General features: G+C 43.7%; 1 protein-coding gene across 1 annotated transcript in view; it reads right to left on the reverse strand.

The window, feature by feature from the left end:
- KIF5C (kinesin family member 5C) overlaps nt 1–17239 on the reverse strand; it is a 39460-nt gene extending 22221 nt beyond the window's left edge. Inside the window, exons 1-9 of the mRNA XM_075284514.1 lie at nt 16947–17239; nt 12462–12552; nt 4926–4999; nt 4517–4621; nt 3287–3335; nt 3043–3098; nt 2625–2712; nt 1227–1351; nt 776–880 (exon numbers count right to left, since the gene is read on the reverse strand). Coding sequence (XP_075140615.1) covers nt 776–880; nt 1227–1351; nt 2625–2712; nt 3043–3098; nt 3287–3335; nt 4517–4621; nt 4926–4999; nt 12462–12552; nt 16947–17072 — 819 coding nt within the window. The 5' untranslated portion in view covers nt 17073–17239. The remainder of the gene's footprint in view (nt 1–775; nt 881–1226; nt 1352–2624; nt 2713–3042; nt 3099–3286; nt 3336–4516; nt 4622–4925; nt 5000–12461; nt 12553–16946) is intronic.
- Nucleotides 17240–19465: the final 2226 nt, after the last annotated feature.

Below are 19465 nucleotides of genomic sequence, written 5' to 3' on the forward strand. Positions count from 1 at the left end.
CAATCAAGTAGGTATTCGATCGAATACTACGGTATTCGAAATACTCGTACTCGGTAGAGTACCACTCACTATTCGAATGGAAAAGTTTGATGCAGAACCAGCATTGATTGACCGAATGCTATACAGTCGGCCAATCAACGCTGGTTCTTCTCCCTTTAGAAGTCTTCTCCGTGCAGCTTCCCCGCAGCGTCTTCCGGCTCTGAATTCACTCTGCCAGGCATCGGGCCTGGGCTGAGCTGACTGCGCATGCCCGCTTGTAGTGCGGGCATGCGCAGTCGGCTCTGCCCAGGTCCGATGCCTGGCAGAGTGAATTCAGAGCCAGAAGACGCCGCGGGGACGCTGCACGGAGAAGACTTCTCGGAGGATCCAGCACGACCCTCACTCGTGGACTTGGTAAGTATAATTTGATCGAACGTTGCCACCCCTGAAACGAGCATTTTCCCCCCATAGAGTATAATAGGATTCGATATTCGATTTGAGTAGTCGAATATTGAGGGGCTACTCGAAACGAATATCGAATTTCAAACATTTTACTGTTCGCTCATCTCTAGCAACTACGCCTAGTTATGCAGGGATATAGCCCTTACTAATTAGTCAGGTTACCCTTTCACCACTCTCGAAAAGCAAAGCACAGCATTACCTAAGTATCGTACTGGCGATCATATTAGCCATCACGCAACTTTGGTACAGTACGAAATAGCCAGTATATATAGTACTGCAGTCCTCTTGAAATTAAGGATGGGTATAAAACTCCATGCCAGAACCTGGTGCTCACCGTTCCCTCAGCCAGGGCGGAGATGACGTTACCCAGTGCGGATAAAGACTTATTGATGTTTTTAGCTTCGTCCAAAACTGCTCCCTCGGCTCCGGTTTTGCTGACCTTAAGGATGACAGAAGAGTAAGAGTTCAAGTAAAATGCTAGGGAGAAAAACTTAGATATTTCTATTCATATAGTGGCATTAGTGGGGTTGTGTTGTCACTGGGAGCCCAAGTGCCTGGTCCTCCAGATATCAGGGAGGGTGGAGGACCAAAAGCCTCCTTGTGAGTAGAGTACCATTGTCCTTGCACGACTGCCACTCCATTCACTTTTGTGGTGCTGTACTGGAGCTCCATTCACAAGGAGGCAGTAGGGAAACTTTCAGCTGTTGATGCCCAGATAAGTGTTCTTAACAGCCCAACCCCTTTAATTGATGTGAGTAGATTACTCGCCATAGACAGATCCTCACCTTTTCACTTCCCGCAAGATCAACCAGGTAGAGTTTCCCGCACAACTTCTTCTCAGTCTCGACGTTTTCTTGCTTTATATTAATAAGGAAAATACTGTGACTTCTAGAGCTGTGCTCATTCATATCTGCATAGGAAATAACAATATGACATCAGGCGGCATATCCATTTATATTGTAGTCCTAAGAGTCCCCACAATGTTACCGTTCACATTTCAGGATTCTGGGCAACAATACAATACCCAGTCAACATCACAGAACCTGTGCACGATACTGTAGTGGGGGCATTTTGGATTTTAAAGATAGTTGAAGCTGGAAGCAAGTAACGTTTACATATGTAACATAGTTTGTACCGTAACTGTGAACTCAAGTGTAAGCATGGTGACGGCAGGAAGCAGACTTCAGTCTTACCCCTCGTTTACATCTGCGTTTGGAAATCTGTTTGGTGAGTCCGCATGGGGACCCCCCCGAACGGACTACCAAATGCATTTGCAAGCGCTGTGCAGTGAAAGCACACGGACCCCATAGACTATAATGGAGTCCATGTGCTTGCCGCGCACAGCCCGCACGAATTATGAGGATAGGAAAGTAGATTGTGAATTACTCTCCTGTCTGCATGTTCCCTGAGGAGATCTCGCAGCAAGTACACGGACCCTATTATGATCTATGGGGATCGATGCGCTTTCACTGCACACCGCTTGCAAATGTGTTTGGTATTCCGTTCGCGGGGGTCTTCATGCGGACTCCCCCGAACGGAATACAAATGCAAGATGTGAACGAGGAATAACAAGCAAAATCAAAAGCACAAACCAAATTACTGCACAACCAGCCCCTTTAACTAAAAGATATTAGGTCCATTAAGTCATCTTAAAAGGTTTGTCTGAGACCTATGGGTACTAGATACCGATGGCGTGTCCATAGGATAGCTCATTAGTATCTGATGGGAGGTGATCCAACACCCGAGCCCTGCACCTATCGGATAAATCAGCTGCTGAAATTCCTTACCATTTTCCTCCGTGTGAATGGACCCTTAAATGTGGTATATAGTAGAAGCAGCTCTGCTCTTATTGAAGTGAATGGGAGAAGAGCTGCAGTTCCCCAAAAACACTGCTGCAGTGTCCATCTCCATTATATGTCATCCAGCAGCAAAATCAGCTGATCGGTGGATCGGTGTAGGCTTTCGGGTGTCTCACCTTTACTTTGATTTGTCTTGGACAACTCCTTACACATTAAAGAGCTTGTAGAGATATTAGAAATAGGGGCCAGTGTTTTTCCTTCCAGCACCACTGATTCCTATAGGCAGTGTCTGATATTGCATTCACCTTAATGGGTAAACTACAATACCAGACACTGACAAACATGACAGTGACAAATGTGGCATTAAATTCATCGGTAACTTACTTGTGACCGCAACGTGTCTGTTTGTCTTCCCTTCATCTATAACATCCATCACTTCCTCTGGACTTGATACAAACCTCTCTGTGCAGCCCTAGTTATACAGCAAGAAAATTAAAAATATATACGTCATCCACTACACTATAGCGGTGAGACAGGTAAATATACTGCATGATCTGGACCCATTTATCACAGAGCTGGTATATGACAAACCCAGCTCTGCTACATCCGTCATATGAAATTATCTATAAGAAAATGTAACGTATGTGGATACTCAGAAGCCATATTATAATATAGTAATATAGGCATTGAGTAATCTGGTCCATGTAGAGAGGACTTAGAAGATACACTTGGGACTGATGAACTCTAATAGGGCAGGAACAGACACTTCTTCTATTGTAAAGCGGACAGACAGTATACACACCTTCACATAGGGGACCCGGTTTTTATCTTCGTGCACAGCCAGGTTTGTTTTAGACACTGTGAAGGATTACACAAAAAAAGAAAGTTTTTACAAATTCTGAAATTTTTATTGTTTAATAATTTTTTTCTGAAATTCTGGATCCTCCATACTACAGATTGTTCATGTGCACAGCTCCACATCTGGACAACCAGCACAGCACAGATAACAGTTTTAGATATTTTTTGCACACAGATAAGCTTCTTACCATCCAGCAAATCCCGGATTTTGTCTAAATAAATTTCAAAGTAAGAGACCTGTCAGAGAAAAGTAAGAGTATTTATGGCCAGCAATGATAGGGTCACATTATTGTAAGACTTTGGATATCACCAAAATGACATTTTTGGATTGTCTCAATCTACCCAAAATGAAGAAACTTTGCCAAAACTTTACAAGTTTTTATCATTATGAGTCGGTTTGAAGAGTAGTATGCATCTCCATGGTAGATAGATAGCTAGATAGATAGATAATAGATAGATAGATAGATAGATAGATAGATAGATAGATAGATAGGAGATAGATAGATAGATAGATAGATAGATAGATAGATAGATAGATAGATTCCTGTCCTGAGCCTGTATGGCCATATACAGGTAGTCCTCGGGTTACGACGTTTCGTGGTTACGACTAGAGATGAGCTAAAAAGTAAAGCTCCCTCGTAACAGAAAGCTGCCAGCTCTCTCCCGACTAGCAAGGATAAGCCTGTGGCAAATCAACGCTGGTTCTGCAGCAGGCTCGTCCTTGCTAGTCAGGAGAGCAGGCAGCTTGCAGTTATGAGGGAGCTTACTTTTTCTCATAGCAATGAATTGACCAACGTTGATTGGCCAGTGTACAGCATTCGGCCAATCAATGCTGGTTCTGCTGGAGGCTCGTCTGTGAGGAGGCGGAGTCTAAGATCGGACCACAGCAGTCTCCTCCATTGTGGTCCGATCTTAGACTCCGCCTCCTGGCCAGCGTTGATTGGCCGAATGCTGTACACTGGTCAATCAACGCTGGCCAATGCATTCCTATGAGAAAAAGTCAGCTTCCGCATAAAAGCAAGCTGCCAGCTCTCCCTGTACAGTATGTGATTTAGTGTGCAGTGGCTCAGAACCGAGGAAGACTGTACTGTACTATACTGTATATGTTACAGTCTTCCTTGTTTCCGAGCCGCTGCACACTAAATCACGTTGATCCGTTCCTACGCAGCGTAGTATGGTATGTTTCCGACTTACGTTGAAATTCGGTTTACGACGCCGTGTAAGAACGCATCAACGTCGTAAGTCGAGGACTACCTGTAACCGCCTAGTCCTAATACAGTATGTAACACTATTTTTTCGGTTAGTCTCTGTATCCAGCCCCATGTACTATGGCCATATACAGAAGCTTTAAAGGGGTTATCCCACAGTAACAACTTATTATCTATCCCTAGGCAATCAGAGAGCCATGTCAAACTTACCTTTATATGAAATTCTAGGTTTTCGTCCATTGAATAGATGTGATCGAATATGTCACGTGCAATCCTAGGGATAATTCCCATGAGTTGAGAATCGTGCAGCTTCCCCTGGGGAGACAAAATGGCATTTCATTACAACCAATAGATAAAAGTTTACTTGGCAGCCGCTTAGGTCTCCCCTTAGGTTCTCAACCTGTCATATGCGCACCCTGCGGGGATATGATCATATTCTCAAGAATAGAATCAAGTCATTTTTGTTTAGAAAGGGGTACTCGGATTTTGCATGCTTGTTCACCCATTCCTGCCTTCCTTATAGGCTACCATTTCCCGCATATAAGATAACATGTCAGAGTCAGTCTTGTAGGAGAAGCCACATGAAGACCAACATCACAAATCTTGATGCATATGTTACCTCCATTGTGTGGGTTTTTCCAGACGAGGTCTGGCCGTAGGCAAAAATGGTTCCATTATAGCCATCCAAAACATCTGAAAAGAATAAAGACAAGTGAGAAGAATAAAAACGGATTATTTTAATCTCACATATAACTGACACGCTTACCGGCCCACTGACCATAGGACATAGTATGGATTATAGAACCCTGACTGGGACTGGACCTCACATATCAAAGTTGTTCTCATACAAATCAGAACTGATAGAAACTTAATAAACTAATGGTGACAACTGAAAACATTTGACAAAGTGGTCACAGCCCATTATAAGAAACAGTGATGTAGCTTTGGCGTAACTATCAGGGCAGCAACAACAACTAAGAGGCCACTTCTACTGGAAAACTGAATGTGCCCTCATTACTAGGACATCACAATACCTGCATGTGACATTCTTCATATGCTGACATAGTGAACTTTTTGTGTACTATGACATCACTGTGTGTATTATCCCTGTACTGTGACATCACTGTGTGTATTATCCTGTACTGTGACATCACTGTGTGTATTATCTCTATACTGTGACATCACTGTGTGTATTATCCTGTACTGTGACATCACTGTGTGTATTATCTCTGTACTGTGACATCACTGTGTGTATTATCCCTGTACTGTGACATCACTGTGTGTATTATCCCTGTACTGTGACATCACTGTGTGTATTATCTCTATACTGTGACATCACTGTGTGTATTATCCTGTACTGTGACATCACTGTATGTATTATCCCTGTACTGTGACATCACTGTGTGTATTATCCTGTACTGTGACATCACTGTGTGTATTATCTCTGTACTGTGACATCACTGTGTGTATTATCTCTGTACTGTGACATCACTGTGTGTATTATCTCTGTACTGTGACATCACTGTGTGTATTATCCTGTACAGTGACATCACTGTGTGTATTATCCTGTACTGTGACATCACTGTGTGTATTATCCCTGTACTGTGACATCACTGTGTGTATTATCCCTGTACTGTGACATCACTGTGTGTATTATCCCTGTACTGTGACATCACTGTATGTATTATCCCTGTACTGTGACATCACTGTGTGTATTATCCTGTACTGTGACATCACTGTGTGTATTATCCTGTACTGTGACATCACTGTGTGTATTATCTCTGTATTGTGACATCACTGTGTGTATTATCCTGTACTGTGACATCATTGTGTGTATTATCCCTGTACTGTGACATCACTGTGTGTATTATCCCTGTACTGTGACATCACTGTGTGTATTATCTCTGTACTGTGACATCACTGTGTGTATTATCCTGTACTGTGACATCACTGTGTGTATTATCCCTGTACTGTGACATCACTGTGTGTATTATCTCTGTACTGTGACATCACTGTGTGTATTATCCCTGTACTGTGACATCACTGTGTGTATTATCCCTGTACTGTGACATCACTGTGTGTATTATCCCTGTACTGTGACATCACTGTGTGTATTATCCCTGTACTGTGACATCACTGTGTGTATTATCTCTGTACTGTGACATCACAAAGTACATTATTCCTATGTTTAAAGGAGACTAAAACAACTGTACATTTTTTGTTACCCCCTTGTGCAGTTGTATGATTCAGGTTAATGTGTTTTCCCATAGCGATGTAAGAATGACCCCCAAAACTGGAGAGATTATTATATAATAGAGATCATATTGCAGATGGGCAAGTTTCGTAACCTGGATCTGTACTTTAATTATTTTAGTCTTTATTGTCTAATACGGCTAAATTATAGAAACTATCAATAACCGTGACCAATCACATGACCAGGACAGAAACCAATGATGGATTCCATTCAATGGCATCAAGCAGAGATACACAAACAAGCCACAACAATGTAATAGACAATGTAGATTAGAAGACGATATAACCCGTTATTATTCAGTTACCAAATACAGCTATAATAATACGTAGGGACAGAAGAAAAGTGACCGCATTCTTCTCACTTGGTACGTAACCCTTTTTAGTTCACAGCGTCTTAGTTAGCGATCGAGATGGTGACTTTTGCACTTACAAGAATACTCTGTGTAGTTCAGTAATATCTAAAACTAGTTGTAATTCCTCCTTATTTCAGACTGTCGCCTCACCCGACATCCATAACAATGCTGAAATCTATACCCTCTCTGCATGCTAAAACCCGCCAGACACCATCTTTAGTACTGACATCTCCAGAAAATCTCCGATGGAACAAAGAGCGGCATTTCTGCACCATTGATTTATAGCCAAGCGCAATATTCACTGGAGAATCTGCTGTCAGACCGGTGACCCTGGAAGACGCCCCCACCCCCCACACACAGAGCATTTAACATGGAGGTCGGGTCTTCGCACACACGTCGCTCCCTTGAGTGCGAGCGCTGATAACGTTCGATAATAGCCACATCTGACTACATAAAATGCGCATACATTTTTTATCCATCACATTGATATACAAAATACCCGTTTACACCTGCGATTAGGGGCCTATTATCCTAAAACGGTGTAAAAAGCGCCATAATTACACGCCATGAGACGATGGAGCGGGATAACCACCACCAGCTATGTCAGCAGTAAGTAACGTGGCGTGGAAGAGCGACCGTACACATAAATTATTAACATTTAGCAAGCAAGCGCTTGCCGAAGAAACACATTATACAGCAGATTCAGGAGACAATGGAAGAAAAGCGAAAACTGGGACTATACAAAGACCCCCCCTCCCCCATACAGACAAATATCATATAGAGACGGCTGACTACACCTTCAAGGACGCGGACAGGAAAAAAAAAAAAAAAAATCGCTTCCATTACTGAATTGTAAGGTATTCACCAAATAATCGTTAGTTTCCGATAATATACGTAACAACAAACCGTCTGCTCGCCACATGGGTATCCAAATAGCAGGTCCTCAATGGTGACAAAACTACAACCCCCAGCATAGCCTTCCAGCTGATGGCATGCTTGAAATTGCGTAGAGCTACAGACTGGGGACCGCTACTCTCACCATTTACGCAGTCATTATAGCATTTACACCATCCCTTTAAGACTAAGGCTTCATTCACACAGCAGCCATGGGATGGTCATATTTGGAATTGGTATTCAGTCATACGACTAAGGCTTGGTTCACATCGGTGTCACAGAGACCGCCGAATATCAGCAATGAAAAAAGTCCTGCACAGAGGACCCTATTGTCAGTTTCAAAATGGCGGCACCCAACAGGCCCCATTAAAGTCAATGGGGTCCACCAGGCTGTGTGCGTAACCGCTGTTATGGCAGGCCAGCTCTCCGACATTTGGATCCCCCAAAGGATCTGTGTGAGCCTATCGTAAGGCCCTTCATAGGACCGAGGTAGACATTTATCATGGACGCTAGGTCTGTCATGTGACAGGAAGGGTGTGGGTAACACCCAAACATTTGGTGGTGGGCAGTGCACACCATTCTCCTGGACGTTAATACCCAAACGTTGGTCACTTTGGGTTTCATGCCTTTAAGGGACCTCCGCAGACCCGCTGGTGTAAATGGCCGCCCCCTCCGCATGTATGAGGTAACCAACCATCATGTGGTCTCGGCCTACAAGAGTTTCCCCACACAGAAAATCCACAGATTGGGAGATAAATATGTGATCATTGATCACTCTCTCTCATCACCATGTCTTGTCCTTGCGATGGTCAGGGGTCTTGGAAATGGGGTCCATAACCCATCTTTTGTGGTAAAACCCTCTAAATTGCTACAATTAGGTTCCGACAAAACCAATGACGGAAAACAATCAATCCTAGAGCAAAAGAAACATGGCGGCGTTACCCATAGCAACCAGATATCTTAGAGGGCCTGAGGAAAATGAAAGGAGCAACTTAATTGGTTGCTATGGGCAACTGAATCTCCCTTGTACAAGTCATGTGAAATCTGATATTTTGCAATAGCTAATAAAGGTTGTGACAGGACTGGACAGATAGAAGAGATAGTATTCCTCCTACAGCTACGAAATAAACAGGCGTGCTCAGCAGAAGTGTGTAAATAAATATATATATATATATATATATATGGAACGTTAGACCAGCAGCTATCTGTTGTCTACTGTATACTGTACCGTATATCTCAACAGTATTTTTCAATCCCTGATGACAACCTATCTCAAGTTCCTTAAACTGACAGAGGTAGTTACAGCTCCACTCTTATCAATAGCCAAATATATCTCTACATACTGACTGCTCAGTGATGTCACAGTACAGGGATAATACACAGTGATGTCACAGTACAGGGATAATACACAGTGATGTCACAGTACAGGGATAATACACAGTGATGTCACAGTACAGGGATAATACACAGTGATGTCACAGTACAGGGATAATACACAGTGATGTCACAGTACAGGGATAATACACACAGTGATGTCACAGTACAGGGATAATACACACAGTGATGTCACAGTACAGGATAATACACACAGTGATGTCACAGTACAGGATAATACACACAGTGATGTCACAGTACAGGGATAATACACACAGTGATGTCACAGTACAGGGATAATACACAGTGATGTCATAGTACAGGGATAATACACACAGTGATGTCACAGTACAGGGATAATACACACAGTGATGTCACAGTACAGGGATAATACACACAGTGATGTCACAGTACAGGGATAATACACACAGTGATGTCACAGTACAGAGATAATACACACAGTGATGTCACAGTACAGGATAATACACACAGTGATGTCACAGTACAGGGATAATACACACAGTGATGTCACAGTACAGGGATAATACACAGTGATGTCATAGTACAGGGATAATACACACAGTGATGTCACAGTACAGGGATAATACACACAGTGATGTCACAGTACAGGGATAATACACACAGTGATGTCACAGTACAGGGATAATACACACAGTGATGTCACAGTACAGGGATAATACACACAGTGATGTCACAGTACAGGATAATACACACAGTGATGTCACAGTACAGAGATAATACACACAGTGATGTCACACTACAGGGATAATACACACAGTGATGTCACACTACAGAGATAATACACACAGTGATGTCACAGTACAGAGATAATACACACAGTGATGTCACAGTACAGGATAATACACACAGTGATGTCACAGTACAGAGATAATACACACAGTGATGTCACAGTACAGGATAATACACACAGTGATGTCACAGTACAGAGATAATACACACAGTGATGTCACACTACAGGGATAATACACACAGTGATGTCACACTACAGAGATAATACACACAGTGATGTCACAGTACAGAGATAATACACACAGTGATGTCACAGTACAGGGATAATACACACAGTGATGTCACAGTACAGGATAATACACACAGTGATGTCACAGTACAGAGATAATACACACAGTGATGTCACAGTACAGGGATAATACACACAGTGATGTCACAGTACAGGATAATACACACAGTGATGTCACAGTACAGAGATAATACACACAGTGATGTCAGAGTACAGGGATACTGCACACCATGACACTTTACCTCAGGAATATGTCACACAAAAACTAACCATTTGCATTGTGACATCACAACAAAGGCAACTAAAAAAAAGGTGTAATGATGTCAGGCTACAGCATTATGATGTCATAGTACAGGTCATGCAGCAGAGAAGAGATGGTGTACACAGCTGGGAACTTATAGGGCTCCATATTACGATGTAGGACGGGGGTATATCCAATTTTTCACACTCCCTTCTATTATCCATTGTGATTATTAACAGCACATTATATCCAAGTGGAGATGGGCCCCTTTATTTGGCTCCTATAGTAACTTCTATGCCTGGTCCTCCTGTGCAAGCCGTTGTTCCCTGTTATCAACCATTCATGGACACCAAACCAAAAAACAGCAGACAGACATAATCTGGAGAAAACCTATAATTCAGGGAAAGCACGGCCTGCGTACGGCAGACTTCAGTCACTTCATAAAAAGCTATTGCCTGGCAACTGTGGAAGCGCTCGCTAATAACTCGCCGGCCACAAGCAATGACGTACTGATGCGGTTTACTGCTGCGGAATTATCCTACACAAGGGTTCCCCCTGACTATCGCCGTGCTCATAGTCTCCATATCAATGGGCTGAAACAGGAGGCTCTTGAGAAGCCCTTTAATTACAGTAAATCACTTCACATCTCGCTGGTTGGTTACCCAGCTTTATAAAATGCTCTTTATGGTGCAATTACGCTGCTTTTATATGGGGCATTCAATATATGCATTGGGAAATGTCTTGGCGTATATGTGAAACATATCCATAGGCCCCTATTCATCCCAAGGTAGCCAAAACTCTGTTTTTTTGGACCTCTTTCAGGCCGGAGTACGTATTTTTTCACACGGAATAGTCGCCTGCACCATATAATAAAGAAAACAAAAAACAGCAGATATTACATGGTGTATATGTAGATATACCTGTATATACATACACTTAACACGGGAACCTATGGAGGCCACTGTTTACCTATTCAATGGCCTACATGGAGCTATACACAAGCCAATACTAATGTCCTCATCTGACAAACACCATAAACGCAACGTAAAGGAACTCCAATTTAGACCAAGACTTCACAGGAACATTGGCCGCAACTCCTACTACAAGACCAACCATCGCAACATTACGCCGAGAATCCTTCACTAACGTAATGGAGTCGTACTGTGACCTGATGGTGACCAAGTAGAAAAAAACAATACTGATCGGTTTTTGCAACTAGAAATCAGTCACAATATCCCCAAGTTGGTAACGAAACCTCCAAGCAAACCACTTCCCAGAAAAGTGGGCATGTAATGGGCCATCTCCTGGGGCCCAGCGGATTTACCAGAACCTGCACCTCAAATATACACCGATACGCAACAAAGCACTGGATTTATTAAAGGGGTTGTCCAGTCCTAAAGATAGGTCATCAAAAAAAAATCAAGTGGACAACCCCTTTAAGAGGTACGTGCCTCTTAATAAAGACTGGCACAGAAAAAAATACCCCTCACCCCATTTGTGTTCACCAGCGATTTTCACCCCCTCCAAATAACAAAATGGCAGAACAGTATAATAGCTTGCCCTTGATACTGATTTTAGTCAGGAGGCCAAAAATTAGTAGGTGATCACAGCGTGTCCCCTCCACGTAACCCAAATGAGCGCTCCAGCATGGATGCTCAGCTTCCTAAACCAAAAAGACTCCTTGCACATAACAAAAGGAGTCCATATGCGGGCCGTAGTACCCGTAGTGATCCGGCCCATATGCATAGTCATACGGTGAGCTCCCAAATGGCCCGATCATTACAGTAATGAGGTGATGGCGTTACGTCACTTTGTTACGTGCCGCTGCAATGCAAAGACTCCTATGCACACAGGCCAGTTCAGACCAGGTACTATGGCCACTCATGGACGTGACTCAGCTGTCCCATCTCTGGCCTGAGAGTGAACAAAGACATTTTGCTCCTTAGGTTCTGCCAGTAATAGTAACAAGGGTCGCCTTACCTTTGACAATCTGTTTGGCGCAGGCGTTATATACTTGCTCCTGGGTCGTGTTGGGGGGCAAAACTTTATCGAAGACGTAAGGCTTCCCTTGCTGAAATAAAAGAAAAACATATTGGGTATAAATGAGACAAACAGGAATCGGCCGCTCTCCAGTACGTTCCCATTGTGCATCACTAATCTTTCCAGCCCCAGCGCACACACTGTAACAAAAGCACGCGAGGGAAACGGCTGAGGCCAGCAAAGTCCTCATTCCAAGAAATGGAGACCGACGTCCAAACAGGCAAAACATATTTACTGGGTATTTGACCAGGCCTAAAAAGTTCATAGGCCGATTAACTATATACATTCTGGTGGGGGGATCTAGAAAGCCTCACCCTAGGGGTCTACTCACACAGACCAGTTTTTGTGACGAAAAGTGCACCCTATGAATAGATCCTAAATCTAGACAGTGATTTACTTTTCACCTTTACCTATGGTCTAACCTAATACCTGATTCTGGTTTTCACATCATGCGGCCATATTGTGTTTTTTGCAAATTTTGCAAAATCTGAAATACGACAACTCGGTATGAATACCGTCCAAAAGTCTTAGCCTCTGTTCATACTATGTTTGGGCTGCACATCTGATGTTCACAGTTGGATATTACAGGAAAAGGCAACCTTCAGCACTGCAGCTGTGGCGAAACTACAACTCCCAGCATGCATCCTTCCTCGAAACGCCCATAGAAGTGAATGGAGCATGCTGGGAGTTGTAGTCATGCTTACAGGTCATTCAGTCCATGATTTTATGTGGTCTCTGCTTCAGATTTCCACACACAGATGTGAATGTATCCTAAGATTTTTATAGATTTCTAAGGGGTCATTCTTTGTCAAAAGAAATAGCAAAAAAAATATATATATTTTACTGCACAGTGTGAATAAACCCCAACTTCTCTCCGCCACATCGGATTACAGAATTGTACGGTATATATGTATTATAGTAATGGCATCCGTTACAAGCAGGCTAATGGGGAAAGCAGGGAGACAGGATTTGGGATTCCTCACATCTGTTCTCCTCGGAGCCGTGACCTCACCTGTATCCTGTCACTGGAGGGAGGGGGCGCCGGCGTCATTGTTGCCTCCCTTCCACTGACAGAATACAACCACATGGTCACATGAAGTGAATATGGACCAAACGCCACCATGTCAGCAAGAACTGAGCGGTACTATAAGTGACGTCACTACAGACATGAGCACCACCATGACGTGATGTCACCCCGCCAGAAGACTGTCCACCATAGTCACATAGCATCACTGTGGACCAAGTATAGCCATACTGGAATAACATGGCCATCAATCATGTGATATCAGTATACAGCGGGATGTTGCTGCACAAGTATGATCACTTTATTTCTGCTGACAACTATCTGTCCATATACACTTACCCAGAACATTGTTGTCAGACTCTTATAACAACACATAGCTCTCCTTACAAGAGAAGATTGGACATGTTCGACATAAACAGATTCAAATGATCCATCATAATTGGGAAGAAGCTTTTGAGGACGGGGTGCTCTGCCATTCTAGTTACCCACAGGGGGATCTGGCTCCCCTGCCCCCACCCCATCTGTCCTTTGATTTTGTTAAGTATCGTAGTTTGGCCAAAATGAAATGAATGGGGATGAGCCACACTATCACACACATCCTGCGGATAGGGGGTGCTGTTATTTTTGGAATAAAGCAGTTTGTTTTTGTGAACCAGTACATCCCCTTTAAATATAGCACCTTTAAGGGGGTCTGCCCCTGAAATCATCTTATTCTCTATCCACAGGATAAATTGCAGATTGTTAGGGGTCCGACCACTGAGACCACCATCAATCCAGAGAAAGGGGTTCTGTTCCAAAAAGTGACTGTGTGATGGGGGTTACAAAAAAAGTGGCAGTTTTTCACTGCTGTGTGAATAAGGTCCTAGATTTTTTTTTAGAGGGGAACAAGGAATTAAAAGTTGCCCTGATGGAGGTCACCATCTGTCAGCCATCACCCCCCCTCCCCCCCAGTCATGAAGCTATGTCAAAAGACTACGACCTTGTAAGACAATCTGACATCCTTAGCATAATGTGTTTCATCTCATCACTTGTAGATCTCCACCTCGCTTGCGTTCTCCTTTATATCCAGGACGTGAAAACCTGAACATGCCAAATACACCGCAGAGTGATGGATCTAATGATATGGATACAATCCCACACATCAGCAACACAAATCTCTATCCCACCCTGCTAGTTTGTTACAATGTATCAGTATGGATGAAATGTATCATTACGGATTCCAGGCTGCAGGGACTGGATACAAATGTAACAAATACTCTGCTCTCTATATCCTTTGTGGCCTAGACCACTCCAAACCATGGGGGCAGCAATGTGTCTATCAGCTGGTCCTCTGCAGGGGCCGCACTGAGCATGCCCACAGCTCTATGACTTCATCCTGAGGCTGCAGCAGAAACAGCCAGAATGTCCCCGGCTGCCAGGGAATAATGTGAGGATGAGGAGCGGCTCTCCGGCTCGGCATACAATGCCTGATGATGATGATGGGGATGTGGACGGGACAGATGAAGCACAATACTAAATCAACCCCATCCCACCACTCACACAGTCCTAATAACAATGGTCATGCCTGTGGCCCCTGTTAGATATGTGGCCCCAGAATCTGGATGCAGGGTATTATCTATCAATGAATGAAGGACACCGTCAGCAGGTCAGGCCCCAGATCCCAGGAGGTCTCCAAAGGAAACCTCTCTGATCCGATTCATCCAATTAACCCCCTCAGATCTGCACATCCCCCCTCCCTAGTGATCTGCTGAATAAGCCGGAGAGCCCCCACCCATGTATAATCAATACAAGGAAAAAAATACAGCCCCCTCCTCTATTATACCCTGCAACCCTAACCCTGACCCCATAACAATGTAGCCTGTGCCTCATGTATACAGAGATGTACTGATGTATATGCCCTCTGTAGATATTGACAGGCATATACAGGTAACAGAAACCCCTTCCCCTTATATAACACAAGGACACAGCGCTTGTGAATAGGTTATATAATTGTAGGATACATATATAAACCAATGACACCTAAACCGCTCCTCATATATCATATATTCACCATGCCCTTCATGTGTACCTCGGTCTATGAGTATTATCTGCACAGTATATATTATATATACATTCTTGTATGTTGTGATGATTGCTCGCCTCCTCTCAGATTCAACACAAAGGCATAATGACCATGTGAACAGCGTCTTATGTACAAGTACATGGCATCCTTAGGAGACACAGGTTTATACCTTTCCTCTCCATATGGTGCATACTGCCATGATATACAGGAATATGGTAATTCCATCCTTCACAAGTACATATAAAGAATTGTATATGTATACATATATATCACACAAAGTGTCTGACAATTCCATATGGAGTATATATATATATATATATATATATATATATATATATATATATATATATATATATATATATATAACATATATTGCATATATATATAGAATTTGTCTCTGTACATACATGTGAATTAGGACTGCGCCCTCTGGATACACGTCAAACGCTTCTCTCCACCGTTATATATATATATATATATATATATATATATATATATATATATATATATATATATATTCATAGCATCTGATGACTGCAGCCTAACAAATGTATTGTGTCTGCAGCTCTCTATACAGCACAGGCCCCTGGTGCAGGCTCCATCCATATAGTCCTGAGGATCGCATCCTGTCACATATAGCACAGGCCCAGAGGTATATACACTATATCTATCCATATTTATATATATCACCAGTCCCTGATTTGTTGTACATCTTTATTACGTATATATTTGCTATATATCTATTCACCACATAGGTCCATTGATTTAAGGTCTGCACCCCTCCCTGTACATCTATATACCTGTGCTGTAGATGGAGTGTGCAGAAAGAACTTCTAGGTCTGCACCACCTCTATATATTGTGTATAGGTTCACATATACAGTGCAGGCCCTGAGATTATATACAAACACATTGTGTCAATCCCTATATAGAAGCGTATGGCCTCCACTCTTATATAGCACTGACCCCTGACCACTATATACCTATCCCCTTATAGAAGTGCCTGATGCCTGCAGCTCCTATATACAGTCCCTGATGTGTATACATTGTATTCTTTCATATACATTACTTATTGATCACTGATTTTCTTTATGTCTCTATTATATATCCATCCATATATACAGCTCCCATATCCAGCCCCTGATGTATATACATTGTATACTCCATATCCAGCAGTATATACCCCACTGACCCCTCCATCCCTATTATCTGTACAGCCATATACATAGGTGTGATTCCCTGGTGTATATACACTGTATCCATCCATCACATAGCGCCCCCTCCCCCCGCACACAGGTGATGATGATGATGCAGAGACTGCGGTGCCGATGCCTCACTCACCCCGATCACGATGGTGTCGTCTCCCTTGAAGGCTGGGATGAACTTGTCGCCCCTCTGGATCTCGGCGCTGTTCAGAGGCCGGAAGCGGCACATCACCTTGATGCTGCACTCCGCGGGGTCTGCCATCTTCCCTGAGAGTCAATTAGCGCATCAATATGTCCCAGTGTAAGAAGGCGCAGCGCTCCCGCCTGTCCCCTACAGCCAGCCCCGGGGCCGCTCCCGCCTCAGGCTCCGGTGTGTGCGCTCAGCAGCTCAGCCATCCTGCATCAGCACCAGCCGCCTCATCCCCAGCTCACTGCATCAGCGGAGCCCCGCCCACTGCTCCGCCCACCGGCCCGCCTACCCGCACTGCAGGACGGGAAGTGTAGTCCGGGGAGACTGACAGGTGCAGGGGCCGCCTGAGAGACTGTGCTGACCGGAGGAGACTACAACTCCTATCAGGCTCAGTGCAGGCAGGAGATGAGCAGTTACTGATTCTTGTTAATAGCGAAAAACATCAATTTTCTTAAAGGTCCTAAAGTATCATGCCCCCTTGTGGCCATATCACAGTATAATACCCTCTCCCTGTGGCCCCCCACAGTATAATGCACCTTCCATCTGACCCCACATAGTATAATGCTTCCTCATCATGGTCCCCTATGTCATAATCCCCCTTATTGTGTCCCCACAGAATATAATGCTCCCTCACTGTGGCCCCCACGCTATAACTCTCCCTCATTGTGACCACTACACTATAATGCCTCCATACAGTACAATACTCCAACATTATGACCCCCACACTATAATGCTCCCACACCGTGGCCCCTCCACTAATGCCTCTATACAGTACAATACTCCAACATTATGGCCTCCACGCTATAACTCTCCCTCATTGTGACCCCTACACTATAATGCCTCCATACAGTACAATACTCCAACACTATGGCCCCCACACTATAATTCTCCCTCACTGTGGCCCCTACACTATAATGCCTCCATACAGTACAATACTCCAACATTATGGCCCTCACACTATAATTCTCCCTCACTGTGGCCCCTACACTATAATGCATCCATACAGTACAATACTCCAACATTATGACCCCCACACTATAATGCTCCCACACTGTGGCCCCTACACTATAATGCCTCTATACAGTACAATACTCCAACACTATGGCCCCCACACTATAATTCTCCCTCACTGTGGCCCCTACACTATAATGCCTCCATACAGTACAATACTCCAACACTATGGCCCCCACACTATAATTCTCCCTCACTGTGGCCCCTACACTATAATGCATCTATACAGTACAATACTCCAACATTATGGCCCTCACACTATAATTCTCCCTCACTGTGGCCCCTACACTATAATGCATCCATACAGTACAATACTCCAACATTATGACCCCCACACTATAATGCTCCCACACTGTGGCCCCTCCACTAATGCCTCTATACAGTACAATACTCCAACATTATGGCCCCCACGCTATAACTCTCCCTCATTGTGACCCCTACACTATAATGCCTCCATACAGTACAATACACTAACATTATGGCCCCCACACTATAATGCTCCATCACTGTGGCCCCCACACTATAATGCTCCCTCACCGTGGCCCCTACACTATAATGCCTCCATACAGTACAATACTTGATTTGTATATGGGTCCGCACTGCTGTAGCCGCCCTGTGTGTGGGTCCGTACAGCTGTAGACACTTTACCAATCCCATTGCACCTTTTTTGGGGTACATTTTTTCACCTCCAGCCTTATATCTGACCTTACCTTCATGTTGTCAGGATTTTGGGCTCCATTGTCTTTTGCTCCAGGCCGCCTCTGTTGTGACGGTCTTCATTATATGTCCCTCTTATCATATAAGGGGCGCTCAGAAGAGATGGCAGTTGAAAGTGACCCATTGTGGAATCTGCGATTTCTGGGGCCCAAAGTTTAGACAACACTCATGTTTACGCGCAATGTCCCCCGTTTACAGAAACTGCCCCCTATTTACAGGTCAAAAAATCTAGACAAAATAATGCAGAATGCTCTTCTATTCTGGCCGGTGTAATGCCAAGATTCTTTTGCTACACCCTCCATACTTTATATTGGACTGCTGCACATAATATAATGTCCCCTTAGTGCTTTCACACGGTATAATGCCCCCATGCAATGGAGCCCTTGTATTACTGAGCTAATATAAGGCACCTATCACAGGGAGATAAGTTGCTGTCAGTGATATTTGGCATTGACCTTTTTTCCTCCTCTATTAAGAACACATGTGCAGCACCCTGGAGTAGCTGCTATTTCTTGTGTTTGTCTATTGTGCCTCTCGGTTGTGTTGGTTCTTCAAAGTAGCCACCTTTTGCTTTGATTCCTGCCTTGCACACTCTTGGCATTCTCTTGATGAGCTTCAAGAGGTAGTCACTTGAAATGGTCTTCCAACAGTCTTGAAGGAGTTCCCAGAGATGCTTAGCACTTGTTGGCCCTTTTGCCTTCACTCTGTGGTCCAGTTCACTCCAAACTATCTCGATT

This window comes from Leptodactylus fuscus, chromosome 8 (assembly GCF_031893055.1).
Source record: "Leptodactylus fuscus isolate aLepFus1 chromosome 8, aLepFus1.hap2, whole genome shotgun sequence".
Lineage (NCBI taxonomy): Eukaryota > Metazoa > Chordata > Amphibia > Anura > Leptodactylidae > Leptodactylus > Leptodactylus fuscus.